Source organism: Balaenoptera borealis (genome assembly GCF_965194805.1).
Source record: "Balaenoptera borealis genome assembly, chromosome: 12".
Classification (NCBI taxonomy): domain Eukaryota; kingdom Metazoa; phylum Chordata; class Mammalia; order Artiodactyla; family Balaenopteridae; genus Balaenoptera; species Balaenoptera borealis.
Window position 1 is genome coordinate 84,460,452 of NC_138869.1, and position 22,968 is coordinate 84,483,419.

The following is a 22,968-nucleotide window of genomic DNA, read 5'->3' on the forward strand; positions in this document are numbered from 1 at the left end:
GATAAAAAGTTACAGAGGGGCTTCCCTGGTGGCGCAGTGGTTGAGGATCTGCCTGCTAATGCAGGGGACACGGGTTCGAGCCCTGGTCTGGGAAGATCCCACATGCCGCGAAGCAACTGGGCCCGTGAGCCACAGCTACTGAGCCTGCGCGTCTGGAGTCTGTGCTCCGCAACAAGAGAGGCCGCGACGGTGAGAGGCCCGCGCACCGCGATGAAGAGTGGCCCCCGCTTGCCACAACTAGAGAAAGCCCTCGCACAGAAACGAAGACCCAACACAGCCAAAAATAAATATATAAATAAATTTACAGAACAGAGAACAATATTTGTCTTGCTGGAGATGTACAGGAACACTGACCAGACCTACATGGACAGCTGCAAGAACAAAGGCTTTGCATCCCTGCTGGGGACTGGCTGGCACCAAGAAGTCTGCAGCCACCAGCCACACCTCTCCCCTTTTGGTATAAAAGAAGCCTGAATTCTAACTCGGGTACGATGGTTCTTTGGGACACTAGTTCACCATCTTCTGGTCTGCTGGCTTTCTGAATAAAGTCTCTATTCCCTGCCCCAGCAACTCATCTCTCGATTTATTGGCCTGTTGTGTAGCAAGTATTATGAGCTTGGACTCAGTAACAGTAACACCACCACCACTACCAGGGAAGTGAAAGTGAATCACCCACCCCCCTCTTCCCACCCTGGGCCACCAGTCTAGAGGACCTGCTTATTAGAATGCCCTCACCAGAGGCTAGGCCAAGCAAGGAGGTCCCTGCAGGGCTGGACTCAATGCCATCAGAGGTCATGCTGGGAAACGAGATGGAATACTCTCTCCCCAACAGTGTCTGGATCTTTTTAAAGCCTTGTGTTTTATAATTATTTTTTATTAACTTTGGAAGAAGAAGGCACCTCGGCCCTGGCAGGAGCAAGTCTGGCTTCTTCCCCTCGTCTGGGTCCTGGCTCTGGGAATCTCAGTCCTCAGGCTTCTCAGGGCCTCAATTTCCTCACCTGTGCAAACTCAAATGATCATATGTCTCTTGGAATGTTGTTGAAAGGATTAAATCACATAATAGATATAGAGCACCTGGAAGAGAGCCTGGTCCATAGAATATGCCTGGTAAATGTTACTTTTTTCTCATGACCTTTTGTCTAAAGCAATCTCTAATCTCAATGTGGTGTAGTTACAGCATGAGGGACCCTTGATCCCTGATATATCCATACCTATTTCCTGATACCTGGAATTCCTTTTTGAAGGGACAAAGCTTTTACTACAGTTAAATATGAGGCATAAAGGACAAACTGTAGAGAGAGGTTACATAAATCTGAGAACTAATTGTGAAGGGGAAGAGGGTTGTGGTTAGAGAATCCAGAAAGAACAGGATCCCAGTCGGCTTCTTGGGCAAGGATGGTGGTATGTACAGGGTCCTCCAGCCCAGGGTCTGTCTGTCAGCTCTGCAGGTCCTGAAACACCTCTGTGTAAAGTGCCTTTGGAGGTAACACAACAGGAGGGAGCTTACTTTCGTTAAAAACAAACGAGACAGCGTGTGAAATTGTGTCACATGCTGCAACGTGGATGAACCTTGGGAACATTATGCTAAGTGAAATACACCAGACACAAAGGGACAAACATGGTATGATTCCAATTTTTACCGAACCAAACTTGGGTCCGCTTGCCTGCTCGCAGTAAAGCCAATCTATTGATGCTGGGTTGTGGTGAAGGAAAGTGCAGCATTTATTATAAAGTACCAGACAAGGAGCCTGGAACAGTTCATGCTCTAAAAGCCCAAACTCCCTGATGGGTTTCAGGGAGGCATTTTTAAAGGCCAGATGAGGGAGGGGTGTCCCAGGGTATGTGATCAACTCGTGTACAATTCTCTGATTGGTTGATGGCAAGGTAATGGTGTCACAGGGGTTAATTAACATTATCAATCCTCAGGCTCCAGCAGGTCTGGGTGTTAAGTGCTCATGGTCATCAGGGAGTTAACTTCTTCCATCTGGTGGAGGTTTTAGCATCTGTAAAACAACTCAGGAAAAATGCATCAGAAACTGTTAGCTAGGTATTTCAGAGAGGAACTAAAGCAGAGGACCTGGGGGAAGGGGCCTGTCCCCGGAAGTCCCCATAGGGTTCCACGCAGTTACACACTACGGTGATGTACCTAGAATAGGCAAATTCATGGAGACAGAAAAGAGAATAGAGGTCACCAGGGGCTGGGGTAAGGGAGATGGGGAGTTATTATTTAATGGGTACACAGTTTCAGTTTAGGCTGATTAAAAATTTCTGGAGATGGATAATGGTGATGGTTGCACTACAGTGTAAATGTGTTTTGTGCCACTGGAATGTACACTTAAAAATGGTTAAGGGCTTCCCTGGTGGCGCAGTGGTTGGGGGTCTGCCTGCCAGTGCGGGGGACGCGGGTTCGAGCCCTGGTCTGGGAGGATCCCACATGCCGCGGAGCGGCTGGGCCTGTGAGCCACAATTACTGAGCCTGCGCGTCTGGAGCCTGTGCTCCGCAACAAGAGAGGCCGCGATGGTGAGAGGTCCCGCGCACCGCGATGAAGAGTGGCCCCCGCTTGCCGCAACTAGAGAAAGCCCTCGCGCAGAGACGAAGACCCAACACAGCCATAAATAAATAAATAAATAAATAATTTTAAAAAAATGGTTAAAACATTAAATTTTAAGTCATGCATATTTTACCACAATAAAACATACATGAGAGACATATATACAAACCAGAGATATCTGTTATTTTACAAGAAGAAAATAATTTCCAGGAGGACCAGAATGTTCCTGATAGCCAACCAACACACCCTTAACCCTGGAGAAAAATCTACAAGAGAAGCTGTGATGGACTTAAGAGAATGAATTTATGGTTACCAGGGGGGGAAGGGTGGAGGGAAGGGATAGTTAGGGAGTTTGGGATTGACATGTACACACTGCTATTAAAAACGGATAACCAGCAAGGACCTACTGTAGGAACTCTGCTCAATGCTATGTGGCAGCCTGGATGGGAGGGGAGTTATGGGGAGAATGGATACACGTGTATGTATGGCTGAGTCGCTTTGCAAGTGCACAGCATTGTTAATTGGCTATACTCCAATATAAAATTTAAAAAGTTAAAAAAAAAGAAAAGAGAGAAGCTGTGATGAACACAGAACCCATGCTAGGAAAGTGGGGTGATGTTGAAAGCTGACTTGACTCATGAAACTATTAACTCAGGATCCATCATCAGTGCCCCCAGGGCAACTTCCCAACCTTTTACAAACTGGCAGAGAGAAGAAATGGCAATACTTGTAAGCCCTGGGGTAAACTAAGAGACTGCTCCAGCTGCAACCCATCCAGGACACACAGGTGGGAAAGCTCTGCGTTAGGGGGCCCAGAATATTCATGTTCAAGTACTAGAACAGTCTGCAAATTCCTGCCCTTTGGGAAAACTGCCAGTTGAATTACAGCTTACTTTTGCATTAAATCCTATTTTCTTGAGATCATACCTCAAAGTCCTTAACTGATTTAGGGTCTTCAGAGATTTCCCCAGCAGGAGCAGCGATCAACCTGAACAGGGAAGATTTGGGGGTGAGGGTAGTGTTCTAAAGCTTAAGTGAGATGCTGCTTGCACAACTGTCTAAATTTACTAAACATTATTGAACACTTTATAATATATCAATTATCCCTCAGTGATGCTTCTTCAAACATAGCAACGTGGCATTTGTATAAACAAAACCAAAAAAACATTGAGTTGTAAAGGTAAGATTTGTCCCCTTTATTATTGTTTGCTTTACTTCCATAAAAAGTTTTATCCAAAAAACAGTGCATCAAGTTCCAATAGTGTAATAATCTGAAGGAAAAAAGTCCACCCTTGCAAGATTTGGGGAGGATCCAATAGATATTGGATGGGAATGGGCTTGGGGCAAAAAATGAAATACACTAATCATAGCATTATAATGGCTGCTGAGGGCTATGAATAGAAACACCAGGTCCAAGTTTGCTGCGAAAGATCTATTGTAAGCAGCTTTTGGCAGGAAAGAGCTCTTTGCAGGAAAGAGCTCTCTGCAGGAGGCCCCTTTTGTCTTGACACTAACCTTACACTAGGCACCCTCATGTTCTACTCATCTCCGGCCCTTGCACGCCTTTCAAATTTTTGATCACACAATACCTTGCCTAACCTGTTGGTTCTTTCCGTAGATGAAGGAAGCAGAAATGAAGAATGAGTAATTAACAGATGACCAGATCTCTTCCCTAGCTTCCCCTTCAGTAGTCTTGCGAACAAACTGTGTGAACAAGAAAACATGTAAAGAAAAATCACGCGAAGTCGACAAGGCTGCACACAAGCCGGCACACAGTGGGGGACGGCGACGACTCTGACCCCCCATCTCAATGCTTAACTGAGATTACTTCCCTTTTTCCCTTTAAAAACTTACATGGCCAAGCAGAATATTTGGAGGTGGTTTTGGGGGGACACTGAGTCTACCATCTCCCCAGGTTGCTGGCATTCTGATTTTTTTTTTTAACATTTATTTATTTATTTATTTATCTAGGCTGCGCCAGGTCTCAGTCGCGGCATGCAGGGTCTTTCAGTTGCAGCACGCGGGCCTCTTAGTTGCAGCACGTGAACTCCTAGTTGTGGCATGCATGCGGGATCCAGATCCCTGACCAGGGATGGAACCTGGGCCCCTGCATTGGGAGCGCAGAGTCTTACCCACTGGACCACCAGGGAGGTCCCTGGCATTCTGATTAAAGCTACTTTCCTTTCTACCAACATTTGCCTCTCTCAAGTATTGATTTTTGAGTGGTGAGCAGCGGACTTGATTCAGTAACACTATTTCTTACCTATCTTCAGTCTCCCAAACTGAACACCAGGCCACCAACAATTATATTGAGAAGACCATGGGTCCCAACTTCGGGATCCAAGTTCTGGTTGAGCCACTCATTAGCTTGTGATCTTAGACAAATTTGGCTCCTCTCTCTAGTTTGTCCCATCCCTAAAACCAGAATGTAATCCCTGCTGGCCACACACCACAGTGGGAGCTTAGCCTGTGGGGTAAGGGGCCTGCTGAGCCTGACTTTCCCTCTCTGTAAACTGGGGAGCTGTGGACCTGTGGGGTTATGTCCGCCCAGCACCTCTCCTTTTTCTCTGGGTAATACCAGCTCCACTCCCCTGAGGAAGCTCTCTTGCCTCCTCCACCTGGTTCCACTGTGGCTGTAGCAGTGCCCCAGGACCACCCTGGTCAAGGATAAGCCAACCACAGAACAAGGAAGAGACTGAGGCCAACACACAATGAGATGTGGGCAGTCCTGATGGTCTGAAGTCCCTGAATTCACACTTTCAAACACATGTGCAAATAAACCCCTTCCTTCTTTAAAAGCAACAACTACAACTAGCAAACCACCCTCCACTCCCCCACCCAAAAAATAAAAAACGGAAACCAAAAGCCAACCCCTCTCTCCCCATTTTGCTTCGGGCTGGTGACCAAGTGGGAGCAACCATCTCTGACTTGTTCTTAACTTTCCTCTCTCTGGCCCTGTGCCGAGAAGCTCATACAGCAAACACATGATTTGATGTCCAGGGTAGAGTTCAAAGGGATGATTAAATATCAACATCAAGTTAGGAGGGGCCATTATGGGGCCCCTGCCTAGGTTTTAATTCTTTGTATGCTGAGGCCCAAACGAACAAACAAAAATAGGCTTTAACTGAAATAGGGGAGATTCATAGTCACCTAGAAGAGAAATTCTCATTTGTCAGAGTTCCAAACTCCCGAAATGGGAGAGCAAGGCTGGTACCAGGAGCTCCATCCCAGCATCTCCTGGAAGAGAGGACCAGGACCCACAAGGCCCCGCCCTCCATCTCAGTGGGCAGTTTGAGCTGACAGCCTTCACTTGCCCTTCTCTTTCTGTCCAAAGCTGACTCTCCGGTGTCGGAAGAGGAAAAGTGGGACCTTGAATGTTGCTGGGAGCCATTGGGATCTCTGGGGCTCACTTCCTTGGGCACCCAGAGTTACCCTACTAGCTTGTGTAGCAGGTCCTGGGCCCAAAGAGAACCCTATAGGGAAGGATGAAGCGATTAGGACTCATAATAAAGACAGCAAGTTACACTTAATGGGATTATCGGGCAACGAAAACTTCTGGGGCTTTAGGGAGCTGTGCCTTTGTCAGTGCCTTTGGGGTGCATGCCAGGCTGGGGTCAGACCTAGGGCTTGTGTTCAAAACCCATGAAGCAGAACAAGGCAAACCTGGCTTAGAGCTTTGGGAACTCAACCACGAGGTGCTCTGCTTCTCAAGGGAGGCTCTGGGGCAAGGAGTGAGGGAGGACCCAGGAAGTGGTTGTTTTTGAAAACAATCCAAGGAGGAAAGGATTTTATCTTTCACTGTAAAAGCCTTCCAAACTGTTTGAATTGTTTATCAAGACCATGCGATAATACTGAAAAGAAACTGGTTTATAGTTTTGAATCATCTCCGAACAATTTTTTTCTTTTTCCACTTAATTTCTACCAGGTCAGACTCTTGGCTTTGGTGAAAGTCAGAGGAAAAAGTCATCCCACACAGAGTGGGCTGGGTTTCCTCTGAAACACCATCCCTCTCTCTCTTCTTCACCATCTTTTGGCCATGGCTGTGCAGGTGGGGGATGAGATGGGGCTGTTTGCTAAATGCAATCCCCAGGCTGGGCTTTGACTGACTGGAGCTCAGGCCTTACTGGGCAAGGGGTGCTGACTGGCCTGGGTTGTCATAACTGATGATCAGTCCATCCGTCCTCTGAATGGGGAGGAGGAATAGATGGGACAGGGTATAGCATAAGGAAGATCATGCCCCATGGTGGTCCTGAAGAAGCAGCATGAAGTCTGGTGGGTCATTAAGTCATTTCACAAGTAAGGCCATGAACCTGGATATATGCTCAGAAACTGATCCAGTGTGTAGCCTGGGCGGGACGTCCCAGCAGCAGCTTAGAGTGGTAAAGTTGTGTACCCCAAGCCATTGGCAGGGGCCCTGCTCCAGGCCAGAGACCCCCCAGGAGGAGCCACAGCTGGGCCTGGAACATCACCCTGAATAGCTCTCCATCCCTCACCAAACAGAGCCCTGACGGGGGCCGAGTTCCAAATTTCACGGCTTTAGAACATGATAGTTACCCTTAAAGAATGTATATCAAGGCTAGGGAATCTTTGGGTCAATTTGTATAAATATTCTTCAGTTATATCTAATCTCAGTGTTACTTGGAATTGTTCGACCAAAGCAAAACCTAGCCTCAGGTGTCTCTGTTAAGTGGAATAGGGTTGTCTTAATTGTCCAAGTTTTTTTCAGGGTTGCAAAATGATCTTTCCCGGACGCTCTCTGTCTCCCATGCTTCCTCTTAGGATTTACTGGTGTCAGCCATTATCTTACTCCTGATTTTTCATTTGCCACTTTTTTCCTATCCCAAATACTCAGCATCACTGTGGGTGTCGGAGAGATCCTGCCGCCTGAAATCTCTCCTCACTCTTCCCTCGATGGTCCTGGTCTTGATGCAGACAGCAAGAACAGTGCCCTCTGTAGGCCACTGTCGGAAATATATCAGCCTCTTCATTTACACAGAACAGTGATTTCATAATCACTGTAACCATCAACCACAGTTGACGAGCTTAAAAAAATTTTCACATATCAGAATATTTGTTTTTAATAAATTTATTTATTTATTTATTTTTGGCTGCATTGGGTCTTTGTTGCTGCGCGCGGGCTTTCTCTAGTTGCGCTGAGCAGAGTCTACTCTTCGTTGCGGTGCACGGGCTTCTCATTGCAGTGGCTTCTCTTGTTGCGGAGCCCGGGCTCTAGGCTCACGGGCTCTAGAGCACAGGCTCAGTAGTTGTGGCGCACGGGCTTAGCTGCTCTGCAGCATGTGGGATCTTCCTGGGCCAGGATCGAACCCATGTCCCCTGCGTTGGCAGGCGGATTCTTAACCACTGTGCCACCAGGGAAGCCCCAAAATGGTTTTATATTGCATTTAATTGGCATTTGCTGCAGATGTCAATATGGTTCTGTTCTTTTCAGACACTTTACTCCTAGAATCTACACTTTACTCCTAGAATCTACAGTTGCTTGGTGACATAAGCCGATGCTGCGATTGGTTTATTAATTTGCCATTGTAAGCCTGCTGCCTTTAGAACCGCAAAATGTTCCTGACAACTTCAACATAGTGGCTATCTGGGGGGCAGGTTCCTCTGACTCCCAGGCTGCAGGAACTTCTTAATTGTAGGGATGTTGCTGATTCTTGTTTTAAATGCCTGAAATGTGAAACAGTAAAATCAGGGTCTCAAGAGCAGTCACAACCTTTAAGAGAAACCAAAACTTTGTCATGAGAGGGAGAAGCTTAGATTGTCAGCTTGTGAGGCCCAGAGTGCTGACTCCAAGTTAATCCTCAATACACATTTTCTGGGTATTCCTGAGAAGGGTAATACAATTGCTGGCCTGTTTAGCATTAGTGAAATTTTCTTACTGAAGAATCATTGAGGAACTTCCCTGGTGGCGCAGTGGTTAAGAATCTGCCTGCCAAGGCAGGGGACACAGGTTCGATCCCTGGTCTGGGAAGATCCCACATGCTGCAGAGCAACTAAGCCCGTGTGCCACAACTACTGAGCCTGTGCTCTAGAGCCCATGAGCTGCAACTACTGAGCCCGCGTGCTGCAGCTACTGAAGCCCGTGCACATAGAGCTTGTGCTCTGCAACAGGAGAAGCCACCGCCCGGAGAAGCCCACGTACTGCAACAAAGAGTAGCCCCTGCTCACCACAACTAGAGAAAGCCTGTGCACAGCAACAAAGCCCCAATGCAGCCAAAATAAATAAATAAATAAATAAATTTTAAAAAGAAAAACTGACACCAGTAGGTAATGCATATTAATAACTCTAGAAATTCATATTTCTTGAAGTATCAATTCCTGTTCTAGGAATTTATTATAAGGGAATAAGTATGGGTATGAAATAACTATAAGAATGTTAGCACAATGAAAAACTAGAAATAACCTATGTTTCTAGGAAAACATAACTGATTATATAAATTATGTTACCTCCCTGCAAGAAATATGTCAGCAATTTAAAATGATATTATATATATATAAAAGGAAGGAGGAAGATCCCTGTATTGACAGAGAATGCAATGCATTGCATCGTTTAGTTAAAAAAAAAAAAAACCCCAGGGCAGAACATAATATACACTATTTTCTGTCTTGTGTGAGAAAGTGGGAGGAGGGGAGATAGGTATATATTTATATTTTCTTATATCTGCATAAATAGGAACCCTGGAAGGGTACACAGGAAACCAATAAAAAAGGTTATGGGGGTGGGAAGGTGGGAGGGCACTGGTGAGAATGAGATTCCATAATTAATGCCCTTTTTATATTAGTTCTGATTTTTCAAAAAGATGTGACTCTATTGCTTCATGAAAATAAAAGGAAATAAAATGATATTGCAGAAGAATACTGACATGTAAATAAACACACACATGTGTTGACATGTAAAAAAATGTTAAAAGCAGGCCACAGAACAATATTTAGTATGATGCCATTTGGGAGAAAAATGTAAAATAAGACGTCAGGAAGTCTAAAGCAGAAACATTTGGCTGGTAGGATTACTGTTCTTTTTTTTCTTTCTTTTCTTCTTTTGGTTTATATGAATGCCTTACGTATTTCTTTTTTAATAATTAAAAAATGCTAGTCTTAAACTACAAAACCTATGGTCACCTATTAGAGAAAATGTTTGTAAGGAATTGGAATAGAAGCCAGGTAAGGTCTGGCAGTGGCAGGAATCATAGAGAGAGGTCTGAGGATGGGCAACACATCAGGAAAGAGGCAGTGCTGTCTTGTAATAAGGAAGAACAAATCTGACTCCATATTAGACCTGGTCCTTTTCCTGTGCTTAGTCATGCTGGCTTTGCACCTTTTGCAAAAGAATGTTGCCTGTGGCCTGAAATATACAGGATAGCCTATTTTCAGGGCTGTAACCTTTAAGAGTCCATTCATATAGAGATAAAGAGTTGCAGAACAGAGAATAACATTTGTCTTGTTGAAGGTTTACAGGAACATTGTGACCTGACCTACTGGACAGCTGCAAGAACAAAGGATTCCTACACCAAGAAGTTTGCAACAACTGACCATGCCCCTCCCTCACCTTCCCTTTAGAAGTGCTTTGCTGAAACCCTTTGAGGAGTTCGGGGTTTTGGTGCACAAGCCACCTATCTCCTTGAATGGCCCTGCAATAAACCTTTTTTTGCTCCAAACTCCCACGTTTTGCTTTGTTTGGCCTCGCTGTGCATTGGGCACATGAACTTGTGTTTGGTAATACTCTGAGCAGAGGCTCTGAGCAACTGAGGGGCTTCATGGGGACCCCTGGCATCAGGGGGACTTAACGGGGCAGAATGGTCTGGTAGGAGCTGGGGAGGAAAACAACACAAGCAGACCTGTCAGCCTTGCTTCTTCAGTAAAAACACACTCAAAGCACTACAAGAAATGGAAAGCACTAAATGTTTATGCTAGAAATCAAAATAATCTATTCTTTCTCCCTCCATAAGATTTTACTTCCTAAAAATCCTATCAGAACAGTTATCTCATACCCTTTCATCGCCCTTGGTTTATTCCAATTCTGTTCGGTTAGAGGTTCCATAATTACACTTTGTTTTGGGATCCTTATTAAAATTTTGGTCCAAATGCAGTACAGCTCCAACAGAGCTTCCGTTTTTTTCAGATTTCACTCTTTATTCTCATCAGCAGTAGGAAATGTCACAGTCCTGGATCCTGGAGGTGGAGGAGGGGACTTGCTGCACTGTGCACCCCCCCTCCCCCAATTCTCATCCGCCCCTCCCCCACTGCCTCCTGGGCTGAGGGGGTTGGAGGGCCCTGGGAGGCGGGGACTTGGGGGGGCCGTCTTAAATGTCAGCCCCGCCCTGCCCCCCGCCCCGCCCCGCCCCGCCCTTCTCTCCGCAGTAGGATCTGAGCGCGCAGCTGTCACCGACCCGGACCCTGTGCCACACCCGCCTCGGCCAAATAGATCCCTGCAGCCTACCTTTTCAAAGACGGGGAAATGCCGGGTTTTAGCTTTCTTCACAATTAAAGCCGGGTTTTCCTCTGGGGGTTAGAGCGCAGCCAGCGCCACCATCATCATAAGGTTCAGGATGCCATCGGCATACATGTAGATCCTGACAAGACAGGTGGACTCTCGATCCGAGAGGAACCTTTGAGTATGGGGTTTCCTGATCCGCCACTTTTTTTGGTGCAATTAGATACTGGGGAAACGACTTTTTTTTTTTTAATTGAGGTAGTTGATTTACAATGTTGTGCTAGTTTTGGGTTTTTCAGTTATGCATACATATATCTATTTTTTCTTCAGATTCTTTTCCCTTATAGGTTATTACAAAATATTGAGTATAGTTCCCTGTGCTATACAGTAGGTATACTACTAAACAGGTCCCCTGACTGCAAATCCAGATAGAATTTTATAGTTTCAAGTCTTTGTTTTGTCTTAAGTTTACTCATCTCCGGTGAAACCGAACTATTCCTGGGAGGAGGACCCAATCATCCTCAGCCAGTGCTCAGCACAGAGTGGATGCCTGTGGTGTATAAATGCAAAAACAAAAACAAAAACCGTGGCCACTCATCTTCACCCTTCAGTATTTGTGATAAAATGTGGCAGCTCTTCCCATCAGTAGATGGGGTCTGCTGCCTGGGCTGACCTCATGACTTGCTTTGACTAATAGAATGAGGTCCCAGTTCTGAGCCGAGAACCTAAGAGCCTGTGTGCTTTCACCCTCTCTGACCACCCTGCCTGGCTACCAGGAGAACAAGCTCAGGATGAGAGACTGAGAGACACGGGGCCATTTGCCCCCCACAGTTGATAGTCAGCCAACACCCCAACCAGGGTCTCCTCGCTGACTACTGGTTGACCGCATAGGAGTGAGTCCAGCCAAGATACGTCAAGCCTGGCCCGGAAATGCCGACACCCAGATGACCCGTAGACTGGTGAGCAATAATCCTTGTTGCTTTAAGTCACTGGGCTTCAAGGTGACATATTATACAGCGTTATTTGCAGTAATTGATCATTGACACAATGCTCAATATTTGTTTGCTGAGTCAGTCATTTCCACCTTCATGCAGAATAGTTTACCAGGTCATTTGATGAGAACATACTTTGTTAGGAGTGGGGAGAGAATACGAGAATGTTGAATGCAAATTGTGATGAAGAGTAGAAGGGGAAACTTGGAGCAGGTATTCAGAGTATGCACAAGACATGCTGTTGTAGCACGAGCATCTCCCCCTGTTCCCTTGCCTCCTCCCCTCCATCCAGGCTGAAAGGCTACATCTGAGCTGGGTCTCAGTTGGTGCAGGACCACAGAGCTTGGCTAAGAACCAAGTATAGGCACGAACACTCTGGTTCCTGAGTGTCTCCTTCAGGTCCTTCCCATGCAAGTTGTACTTAGCAGCAAGGTAGCTGAGGATGGCTCTTGTCTGTGTCAGCACCATTCCGTCAATTTCAACTAGAGGCACCTGGCAGAAAAGCAGGCATCCATCTGTGGTTTGAGTGAAGAGAGGTTAAGATACTCTCCCTCCATGGTTGTGGTCAGCCTGCAGGAGGGTCCACTTCTAATTTCATTGTGGTTATTCGTTTTCATCCAAAGTGGTGAGTTAAAGACCCCAGTTGTTGAAAAAATGTCTACCATTTGCTTCATGGAAAATGTGAGATTTGCTTGATGGTTTCATGAATTTTTGTGTGTTGGTTAATCATGATTATTTTAAAGCTTTCTACATTTACTCTGACTGTGTTATGCTATAAGTGCTTTTGGTTTTCAAAGTTTCAGGTGTATAAGAATCACCTGGAAGAGGTGGGTTGTTAAAAATGCTCACCCCACCCTCCAGATATTTTGATCAGGGATGGAGTCTGAATTCTTTAAAAAGCACAACAGGTGTCACTCTAGGTCTACACGGCAGCGGGATGGACGTGACAGCAAGAACCCAGGTCCTGGGTCCGAATGTCAGCTTTAGCCCTTCCCGGCCATGTGACTTCATGTAAATGACTTATCTGAGCTTCAGTTTCATTTTCTCTAAAATGGTCATAATATCCAACTAGCAGGATTTTGAAAGGATGAAACAAGATAACATAAGTAAAACACAATACTGTCAACAATCAATGTTCAGTAAAATCAAATTTTTCTTCTCTGTCAGTGACTGCCTATATAAATAATGCATTTAAAGATGTACTACATATAGTGCTCTTTTCATGGGGTCTTGAAGAAATGAGCAGCCTTTAAATTTTCACTCACACCTGTACATTAATGAGGATAAGGAATTTTACCTAGTATAGGAGCCAGACTTCACCAGTGCATTGGCAAAGGCCACAGTTAATTCCCCCAACTTCCAATACTGTTCCTACTTGGCTTAATGAGAGGTGGGAACATGGTGGAAGAGAACCAGCACAGGCACCAGTGACAGCTTTCCAGGGAGCTAGTGTCCCTGTCTCATGGGGTGATGGAGGACTTTGGGCAAGTCTTCAATTTCTCTGAGCCTGTTTTATGATCTGTAAAAGTATCTGTCCTGTCCATCTTACTGAGTTTCTTTGAGTGGGATCATACTTGTGACCATACTTTGGAAATATCAATACTATTGTTAATGGAAACACTGCAAAACCTCCATTTCCTAGAGGCAGTTCTACATTTGTCCAAAACTGAAGGAACATCTAAAGCCGGGCTCTGTGTTGCTGCTTATCAGTGATGCAAACAGCCATTAGAAATGATCTCTGCTTCTAAGAGCTGATCGTCCTCTTCAGAAGGATTAAAAAAAATCTCACATCAAGAATGCAGGAGAGGATTTTTGAGATCATTTAGTTCAAGTAGTTCATATTATAAACGATGGTACTGTGGAGGCCAAGGGGGCAAAGTGACTTGCTCAAACCCAGAGGGGACAGCTAAGCCGGCAGAAGTGGCCTCCTGACTCCTGGCCCAGTGCTCTCTCTGGCTGTCCCTGTTTACAAATAACAGCAATGCTCAGGAGGGTGTCCCAAGCACAATAGCAGCATCACAGACTCAGGGAGGGCTGGAGCATTTCTTAAGCTGTTAGGGAGCACTTCCTGCCAGATTGATCATGGGAGAGTTCATGGAGATACGTCCATTTATTTATTCAGTACATAGGTATTTAACCACTGCTATGTGACTGTCCTTATTTAGAGTAAAATGGGGCAGAAATAAAGAGGAAGAGGGGAAGAAGCGCTTCAGAGGTATTCTAGATAATAAAGGTCCTGGACAAGAATTGGGAAGGGCTAAGCATGTCTTCCCCCTCAGTGAGATCTCCCGGCATACTGCAATCCAGGACCAGAGAGATTCTGTTATTCTATGGCAGGGAGACGAGATGCAGAGAAATTAAAGGCCTTGCCCCAAACCATGCAGTTGGTAAACACTAGGTCTGTTGATGACTTGCTGAATGTCTTTCTTAAAAAATAATTTGTGTTAATTTCATGGCTATCTATCAGCAACAATAGGGACACCGGGTTTCCTTAGATAAAGAAAATATCAATCACATTATGGCTGTTAGAAGTTTAAGAAGGACTGGGAACTCACCAGTCTTCTCTCCCAGTGTGAGAAAATTTTCTGGGGAATTGTAAGGATTAAGGACTTCTTCTAAATTCAGTCAAATTTGGATCTTTTCTATAGTTTTGATTCTACAGTTGTGACCTTGTAAAACGGTGTCTGTTAATCTGCTAAAACCACTAAGAAAAAGTGAATAGGAACCATGAGAACCAGAGAACATCTTCGGTGCAATTCACCCTCCCTTTTACTCCCTCTCCTCCAACCCACTGGATCATTGTAAAGAATTCTTGAAGGATTCTCTGGTGGGATGGGGATTATTGAACCAGTTGGCACTGGGTCAACCCAGGCTATCATATCTAGTCGAAGCCAGAATCATAACCTACTTGAGGAGCTTTTATGAAGGCTAAGGAGGTAGTGCTGGTGACACATTTAGCTCTGTGCCAGGGACACAGCGAACAGTCAGTGTTAGCAATCACACTGGGGGCCTTTTCTAATGGTTGTCATTCCAGAGCTCTGTGTTGAAATGAATATTTCCAAGAACATATTTGTATTTTTTCCGATAAGATAACACTGAATAAATCTAGGCTCACCCTTCTGCAACTTCTCATATTGTTCTCTAGTTTCAAGAAATTCTTCTTCAAACTAGATAAAGGATAGAGACATTGCTATAACCTTAAGGTGAGAGAGAGAGAGAGAGAAGGAAAGAGAAGCGGGGGGGAGAGAGAGGAAGAAAGAAAGAAAGAAAGCAGGAAAGAAAGGGAGAGATAGAGAAAGGAGAAAGAAAGAAAAGAAAGAGAAGGGAGGGAGGAAGGAAGGAAGGAAAGCAGGAAAGGGAGAGATAGCGAAAGAAAGGAGAAAGAAAGAAAAGAAAGAAAGAGAAGGGAGGAAGGAAGGAAGGGAGGGAGGGAGAAAAGAAATGCTCACAGTATAAAATTCCCAACGGCTTCCAGAATGAAAACTTTAAAAGGAACCACAAAGCTATCTACCACATAGCTGAAAATTCTGACAGAGCGTGTGTATAGAGTAGCTTAGACTGACATGGGACTGGCATCCCTTTTTGGCTGTTGCCTACTTAAAGGATATCCCCAAGCCCCCATTCATATTTTTCCTTTTCTTCATCTTAGCTCTGCCTTCTCTCCAAACTCTTGTCCTTTCCTCCAACTTCCCCAGGGATTTCTCCTCTTCCCTTTCCTCTCTTTCTTCTCTCTCTTCTGTGTTTTCTCCCTCCATATCGGGTCAAATTAAGTTTTTCTTTGATGCTCACATATTCAATGAAAGTGATCCAAAGATCATTATTCAGGTGGGCGTATCATCATTTATTGATGGAGTTTCCAAAGCTTTTGTGGGAGAGAGTGACCTTTTTATCCCCCAAACCTTGAGATGGGGGTAAGATAAGGTGAGTAAAACAAAGCAAAATAAAGTCCTAAGTCCATGTTCTAGAGGAGATGACATTCAAATAGGGACAAGGGAGTCTACACCTGCATGAAACAAAACAATTCCAAAGCACTTGTGAAAATCTACAGAGAAGTCAGCGAGAAGGAATTCAGAGTTAAGGAAAAATCCCAGTGGGGCAGACCTTTCAGATGAGGGTCAAGGGGGGGGGCCAGGCTGCAGCTGGGCCTAAGGTTCTGGTGGGCAGTCATGGGTAGAACATGATTGAGGTGCTGACCAGAGCTGGAAAGACTCCAGGAAATCAGCTGGTCCCAACAGAGAGAATGATTTAGATGTGGGCCTCCTCTCTCTCCTCTGTCTTGTGATCCATCAAGATCTTTCGAGGCTCACAAAGCTTCCAGAACACCTCCCTAGGCTTTCCCCTTCGTACCCCTGTTTAAGCAGAAGACTGTGATCCCTCCTTCACCTCTTACAAAGGAAGGCAGTTGGAAAGGAAAGAGTGGATACAGCTTGAAGGCACCACCCTGACTTTTGAAGGGGGAAGGGGACCACGTCAGTCTCGCCCAGATTACCCTCCTTCCCTTTCCCAATCAGGAACCAACCTCCACGCCAGCTGCAGCCAGCAGCCAGCAGATTGACTCTATCCTGCCCCGGCCATGGATGTAGCAGAGCTTGGGTTTGGCCACCATGACTCCTGGCTTGGGTTTTCTGAAGGGCAAAATAAGAGAAATGTGTTTAAAGAACAAACTAACACAGACTGTATGGTGTGTCTCCACTTAAAAACAACTCCAAAATTGGTGAAACAAAACTATTATTTAGGGATGCATACGTAGGAGGTAAAACTAGGAAGAAGAGCAAGAAAGTAATTATCACAGATACAAGATGGTGGTTATCTCTAGTAAGGAGAATGGGGGTTGTGATTGGGGAGGGGGATGTGTGGGGTTCTGGGATGCTAATAATGTTCTGTTTCTGAAGCAGAATTAGTAATTAGCCTTTATAATTAGTCTTTAAACTGTATAGAAATGTTTTTGCACTCTCCTGTATGTATGCTCTATCTCACAATTTAAGAAAAAGGGAAGAACAAACTATACCTATCAAGGTATCTGTGTTCTGTAGATTCGAGAGCCTGCCTCTGGTATTTTGAGAAAGGAACCAGGGGTTAATAGGATGGTTTCATGAATGACCCTGCAAAAGAAATCTTTTCTAACAGTGGGAAGGAGCTGGACCTGTTGGGCTGGAAATGATCCGTGGGAACTGGGGACTCCTTCGTTTCTGTCACGAGATTTTCCTGATGCTGGGACAAGCACAGAAGCAGACTGAGACAAGACCAAGATCTAGTCCTTACCCGGCCACCAAGGAGCTGGGTAACCTCAAGTCCAATTCCCTCAACCTCTGTCTGCCTGCATGCCCTCATCTGTAACTGGGAAGAATTACGCTAAGTGACCCGCGGCCTTTTCAAGCAGAGTATAGTGATAACGCACGTGTACCCAGTGGCACTTTCTATCTCGTGGTTGCAAGAGTCACAGTGGCTATTATGTTAGTGACCCCTGCCAGGATTATAGAGGGGATCAAATGAGATAACATAAAGGTAAAGTGCTTTGAATATACTAAAGCTCTATACCAACTAAGAGGGTGGTTGGATCTTCTTTTCTCACGTTTGCCCCTCTGACCCCAGATGCAACAATGCATCCTTCAAGAAAACGGCAACAATGCCAGCTGTTGGCACAGCGCACAAGGCGCTCGGAGGCGCTCAGGGAGGGTCAGGGTGAGCGCGTGGAGGGGGAGGCCGCCCTCAGCTTCCCGAGCAGAGCAGCACTCACCGTGGTCCTCTGCCAGGTGAGCCCCAGACGGCCCCACATCACGCCCTAGCCAGGGTACCACTTGAGGATGCTGCCTGCACTAACAAATTCACAAGGAAGTAAAAAAACCAAGAATACCAGTAGCTCAGTTTATGATGAGAAACGTAGTGTTAATACCCACAATCCTAAGACAACAAAGTCACTTGGGTTCTCAAAGTCTTGCAGGTGTTTTGAAGCCATTTTCCCTCACAACCGTCCGCTTCTCCTCTGTGTTGGATTTACAGCTGAACTCTGGGAGGAGTTGGATTCCTTTCTCGCTGTGGTCTTGCCACCCCCGGGGCACTGCCTATGTTCGATTGTTGTCCAGATTCATTCCTTTTAAATTGCCTCTTTAGCTACGGCATGTTGACAATTAAAGGAGCTTCCTGAAAACCCACCACTTTGTTATCTTGGGAGACACAGTGATTAAAAAGGCACCACAATTCTCTGATTAGAGGAGCTATGTTTAAGGCCAGCAACTCACTACTGAAAAACCTTAAAATGAATCTTATAGTAAAGTAAATGTGGAGAAAATATGAGAAGAGGAGAATGGCGACTGTGTCTTCTAACCTCCTTCCAACAAGATAACTCCTGAATTCCCTGATCTCCTGGAGAGTCCCTCGTAGGATGGTTAAGGACCAAAGAGAAGTAGCCCCTCACACTCTTAGAAGTCAAAAGGAGGAGGGCACAGGAATTCACCAACATGGCAAAGGACACACACACACACACACACAGTGGGTTCCCACGCCCGGGTTATTCACATTCCAGGTGGACCAGCTTCCAGGTCCTGACCGGGTGTCAGGAGGTAGCAAGGCAAAAGAAACTGGGCAACTGACAAATAATTCAAGCCCTCCCTCAAAGGATCCCCTCCAGGTCCCCAGGCATCCTGCAGCTTCAGACAAAAATCAAGCAATACTGGGAATTCCCTGGCAGTCCAGTGGTCAGGACTCTGCGCTTCCACTGCACGGGGCATGGGTTCGATCCCTGGTTGGGGAACTAAGATCCCACATGCCGTGCAGTGCGGCCAAAAAAGAAATAATAATAAAGCAATGCTGGTGAAGTTAAATATCAGCGTCTCACTTGGGAAACTCCGTCTCTCCACTCTCCTTTGACTGCAAAGAGCTGCACCATTTGACCCCCTCTACCTGCCCAGAGAGATGGGGATGAGGCTGTAAGTCTGGCTGGGGCTGGTCTGAGGTTGATTCCTGTCGTTCTGTCTCCATGAAATATTTAACTAGTCCAAATTCTGTTTGAAATAAATTCAATGGGACAAAGGAAATCCTGCTAAATCTCTGTTTACAGTGATTCTAGTCTGCTACCCCAGTTAGCCAAAGTGGAAAGTTATCCTTTGGTTTAGAAACTGTGGATCCAAATATGATCATTTCTGGTAGCCTCCAGAAAGCTGTTTCTGAGCAGTGCGTGCTTAAAATGCAGGCTGAAAAGTCTTTCTTCTGGCTGGTTATTCTCTTAGTGATTTGAAACCCAGAGAGATGAAAACTCCCCGCCCTGCATTGCCCGTGCGCAAGGTACCTGAGGAGACAGGTACCTCACACGGTCACCGAGTATCATGACTTGGAGGCTCCAGACTATATATTTGTTCCAGAGACCCAGTCAAGAGTGATCTACCAATGGCTGTGCCTGGTGCCAATAATACCAAACTCTCTCAGACAAAAGGATTGGCAGCAAAATGCTATCCTAAACTTATTAAGAATGGGGCAACCTTCTTGTTGGCATGGCAGGGTCGACATTCAAAGGGATGTAGAGATATGGACCCTTGGAGGTGGAATCAGTGGGAACCCAGCAACATCGGACAAATGGATAGCAGTCTAGGTGCTAGGAATGGAATGTTGTATTTTCCATGGGGAGGGGAGAGTCACTGAGTGAGAGGGAAACCTGGACTCCCTGGGGTATAACCCCCTGGAAGTGGATAACAGCCACTCTGGCCTGTCCAAGGGAATGAACACTGAGAAAGCTGAGGGCTTGTAACCCAGCAGGACCCTATGGGACCTTCCCGGGACAGACCTCTTTGCCCCCATCCTCTGCTATCGCTCCTCTCTGAAGTACCTAGATAATAGTATCTGATGGACATTCCTGAGTTGTTCTACAGATGCTAAAACCACCACCAAATGGAAGAAATTAACTACCTGATGATCATGAGCACATAGCCCCCAGACCTACTGGCTGCCTAAGGATTGATAATGTGACACCACCCCCTTACCTCACTATCAACCAATCAGAGAATCGGGCACCAGCTGATCCCATACCCTGGGACACCCCTCCCTCACCTGGTCTTTAAAAATGCTTTGCTGAAACCCATTGGTGAGTTTGGGCATTTTGAGCACTAGCTGTTCTGGACTCCTTGCTCGGTGCCCTGCAATAAACCTCTGCATCTTCCTTCAGCACAACCCAGTGTCAGTAGATTGGCTTTACTGCACATGGGCGAGTGGACCCAAGTTTGGTTCAGTAACATACTCGGGTGTGGATCTGGTTTCGTTCATGTAAAGTCTACTCTGTGCTAGGCATGGGGGTTGGATCCTAAAACAGAAATGATAAGTGGGTGTGACTATCCCCATCTTTCAAAGGTTGGGGGCTCTGGGCTTTAGTGCCATGAGTTCTCACTATTGTACAACCTTATTCCATCTCTCCTAATCCTTAAGATGGGGGTGGTGGTTGCACTTCCCCCCCCAGAGGGTTATTGTGAAGACCAAGGACTGATAAAAGTAATAGATAAAATACATACCATGGGAGAAGCGGAGTCAAGATGGCGTACTAGGAGGACATGGAATTCGTGTCTCCTCACAACAAGGGCACCTACCAGGCACTGGTAGGGGACCAAGGACACCTAAGAGGCCAGGAGGGACCCCCACCGACCTGGTAGGATGTGGGGTGTGGAGGGAGTGAAGGGGGCAGAGAAGTGGAGGCAGGATGGGACTGGCACCCCTGAGGGGTGGCTGTGGGATGGGAAAGGATCCCATGCCCGAAGGGGGAAATTGGGGAACCATTGGGAGGGCAGAGGGTCAAAAGGGAGCATGGCCAGGTTTCCCCTGCCCACTTGGACCCCCAGGAACCTGTTGAGAAAAATGGAGCTGGAGGAATCAGGCTCCCTGACTTCAGACTATACTACAAAGCTACAGTAATCAAGATAGTATGGTACTGGTACAAAAACAGAAATATAGATCAAAGGAACAGGATAGAAAGCCCAGAGATAAACCCACGCACATATGGTCACCTTATCTTTGATGAAGGAGGCAAGAATACATAATGGAGAAAAGACAGCCTCTTCAATAAGTGGTGCTGGGAAAACTGGACAGCTACATGTAAAAGAATGAAATTAGAACACTCTCTAACACCATACACAAAAATAAACTCAAAATGGATTAAAGACCTAAATGTAAGGCTAGACACTATAAAACTCTTAGAGGAAAACATAGGCAGAACACTCTATGACATAAATCACAGCAAGATCCCTTTTGACCCACCTCCTAGAGAAATGGAAATAAAAACAAAAATAAACAAATAGAACCTAATGAAACTTAAGAGCTTCTGCACAGCAAAGGAAACCATAAACAAGATGAAAAGACAACCCTCAGAATGGGAGAGAATATTTGCAAATGAAGCAGCTGACAAAGGATTAATCTCCAAAATATACAAGCAGCCCATGCAGCTCAATATCAAAAAAACAAACAACCCAATCCAGAAATGGGCAGAAGACCTAAATAGACATTTCTCCAAAGAAGATATACAGATTGCCAACAAACACATGAAAAGATGCTCAACATCACTAATTGTTAGAGAAATGCAAATCAAAACTACAATGAGGTATCACCTCACACTGGTCAGAATGGCCATCATCAAAAAATCTACAAACAATAAATGTTGGAGAGAGTGTGGAGAAAAGGGAACCCTCTTGCACTGTTGGTGGCAATGTAAATTGATACAGCCACTATGGAGAACAGTATGGAGGTTCCTTAGAAAACTAAAAATAGAACTACCATACGACCCAGCAATTCCACTACTGGGCATATATCCAGAGAAAACCATAATTCAAAAAGACACATAAACCCCAATGTTCACTGCAGCACTATTTACAATAGTCAGGACATGGAAGCAACCTAAGTGTCCATCGACAGATGAATGGATAAAGAAGATGTGGTACATATATACAATGGAATGTTACTCAGCCATAAAAAGAAACGAAATTGAGTTATTTGTAGTGAGATGGATGGGTCTGTCATACAGAGTGAAGTAAGTCAGAAAGAGAAAAACAAATACTGTATGCTAACACATATATATGGAATCTAAAAAAAAAAAAGGTTCTGATGAACCTAGGGGCAGGACAGGAATAAAGGCGCAGACGTAGAGGATGGACTTGAGGACACGGGGAGGGGGAAGGGTAAGCTGGGACGAAGTGAGAGAGTAGCATGGACATATATACAATACCAAATGTAAAATAGATAGCTAGTGGGAAGCAGCTGCACAGCACAGAGAGACCAGCTCAGTGCTTTGCGACCACCTAGAGGGGTGGGATAAGGAGGGTGGGAGGGAAATGCAAGAGGGAGGGGATATGGGGATATACGTATACATATAGCTGATTCACTTTGTTATACAGCAGAAACTAACACAACAATGTAAAGCAATTATACTGCAATAAAGATATTAAAAAAAATACATACCATGATATCTCACCCATATCAAGTAGAGTCTTCCATTTCTCTTTAATCAAATTACAAGTGGATTTAGTGTTTTCTTAGAGTTTTTTATGCTGAGTGGCCTGTTTTATATGTGCTTTTTAAGTGTTTGTCACAAATGCAATTGATATTTGTAAAAGGGAGCTAAAACTTTTGGAAATTTGATTCAATATTGCAATAGAAGATACTTAGAAAGTAAAATCTGGTGTGGCTTTTGCCTTCATTTGTGATTGTGAGCATTAAATGGAGCACGTGGTTTGCTGCCGTATGGAAGCGTATTTGGGAATTTTATGTGACTCTTTGCGCTCACCATTTTCCCCCACTTACTTCTGCTCACCCCTCGCACATTCTCAAGGCACGTAGGAGGTTGCAGGATGTAAGTCAGGAATCCAGAACGAGATTCCAAGGGACAGGATCACTCCCCTCCCCGCCACCACCTCCAAACCTTCCCTGGTGCCCAAGGTGGCCCCCAAAGCCCAGGGTTACAATGAAGGAGACCCCACCTTAGATAAACAGGACTGTAGTCTGCAATCCT

General features: G+C 45.3%; 1 protein-coding gene across 1 annotated transcript; it reads right to left on the reverse strand.

The window, feature by feature from the left end:
• Window positions 1–1,698: 1,698 nt before the first annotated feature.
• LOC309607597 (glutathione S-transferase A4-like) lies at window positions 1,699–21,268 on the reverse strand. Its single transcript, XM_082346302.1, has 4 exons — window positions 16,510–21,268; window positions 4,152–4,256; window positions 2,658–3,540; window positions 1,699–2,352 (listed from the first exon to the last, which is right to left on the reverse strand). Exons 1-3 carry the CDS (start codon window positions 16,594–16,596, stop codon window positions 3,508–3,510), a joined length of 225 nt encoding a protein of 74 aa, XP_082202428.1. The 5' UTR covers window positions 16,597–21,268; the 3' UTR covers window positions 1,699–2,352; window positions 2,658–3,507.
• Between the last annotated feature and the right edge of the window lie 1,700 nt (window positions 21,269–22,968).

What these genes read in the sequence shown, in the direction of transcription:
- LOC309607597 (XM_082346302.1), bottom strand. Translation starts at nt 16,596, where the DNA reads ATGGTGGCCAAACCCAAGCTCTGCTACATCCATGGCCGGGGCAGGATA. An exon ending in TGGCTGCAGCTGGCGTGGAG is followed by an intron (nt 4,257 to 16,509) that starts GTTGGTTCCTGA and finishes TTGTTCACACAG; the next exon opens with TTTGTTCGCAAGACTACTGA. An exon ending in TCTACGGAAAGAACCAACAG is followed by an intron (nt 3,541 to 4,151) that starts GTTAGGCAAGGT and finishes TTCCCTGTTCAG; the next exon opens with GTTGATCGCTGCTCCTGCTG.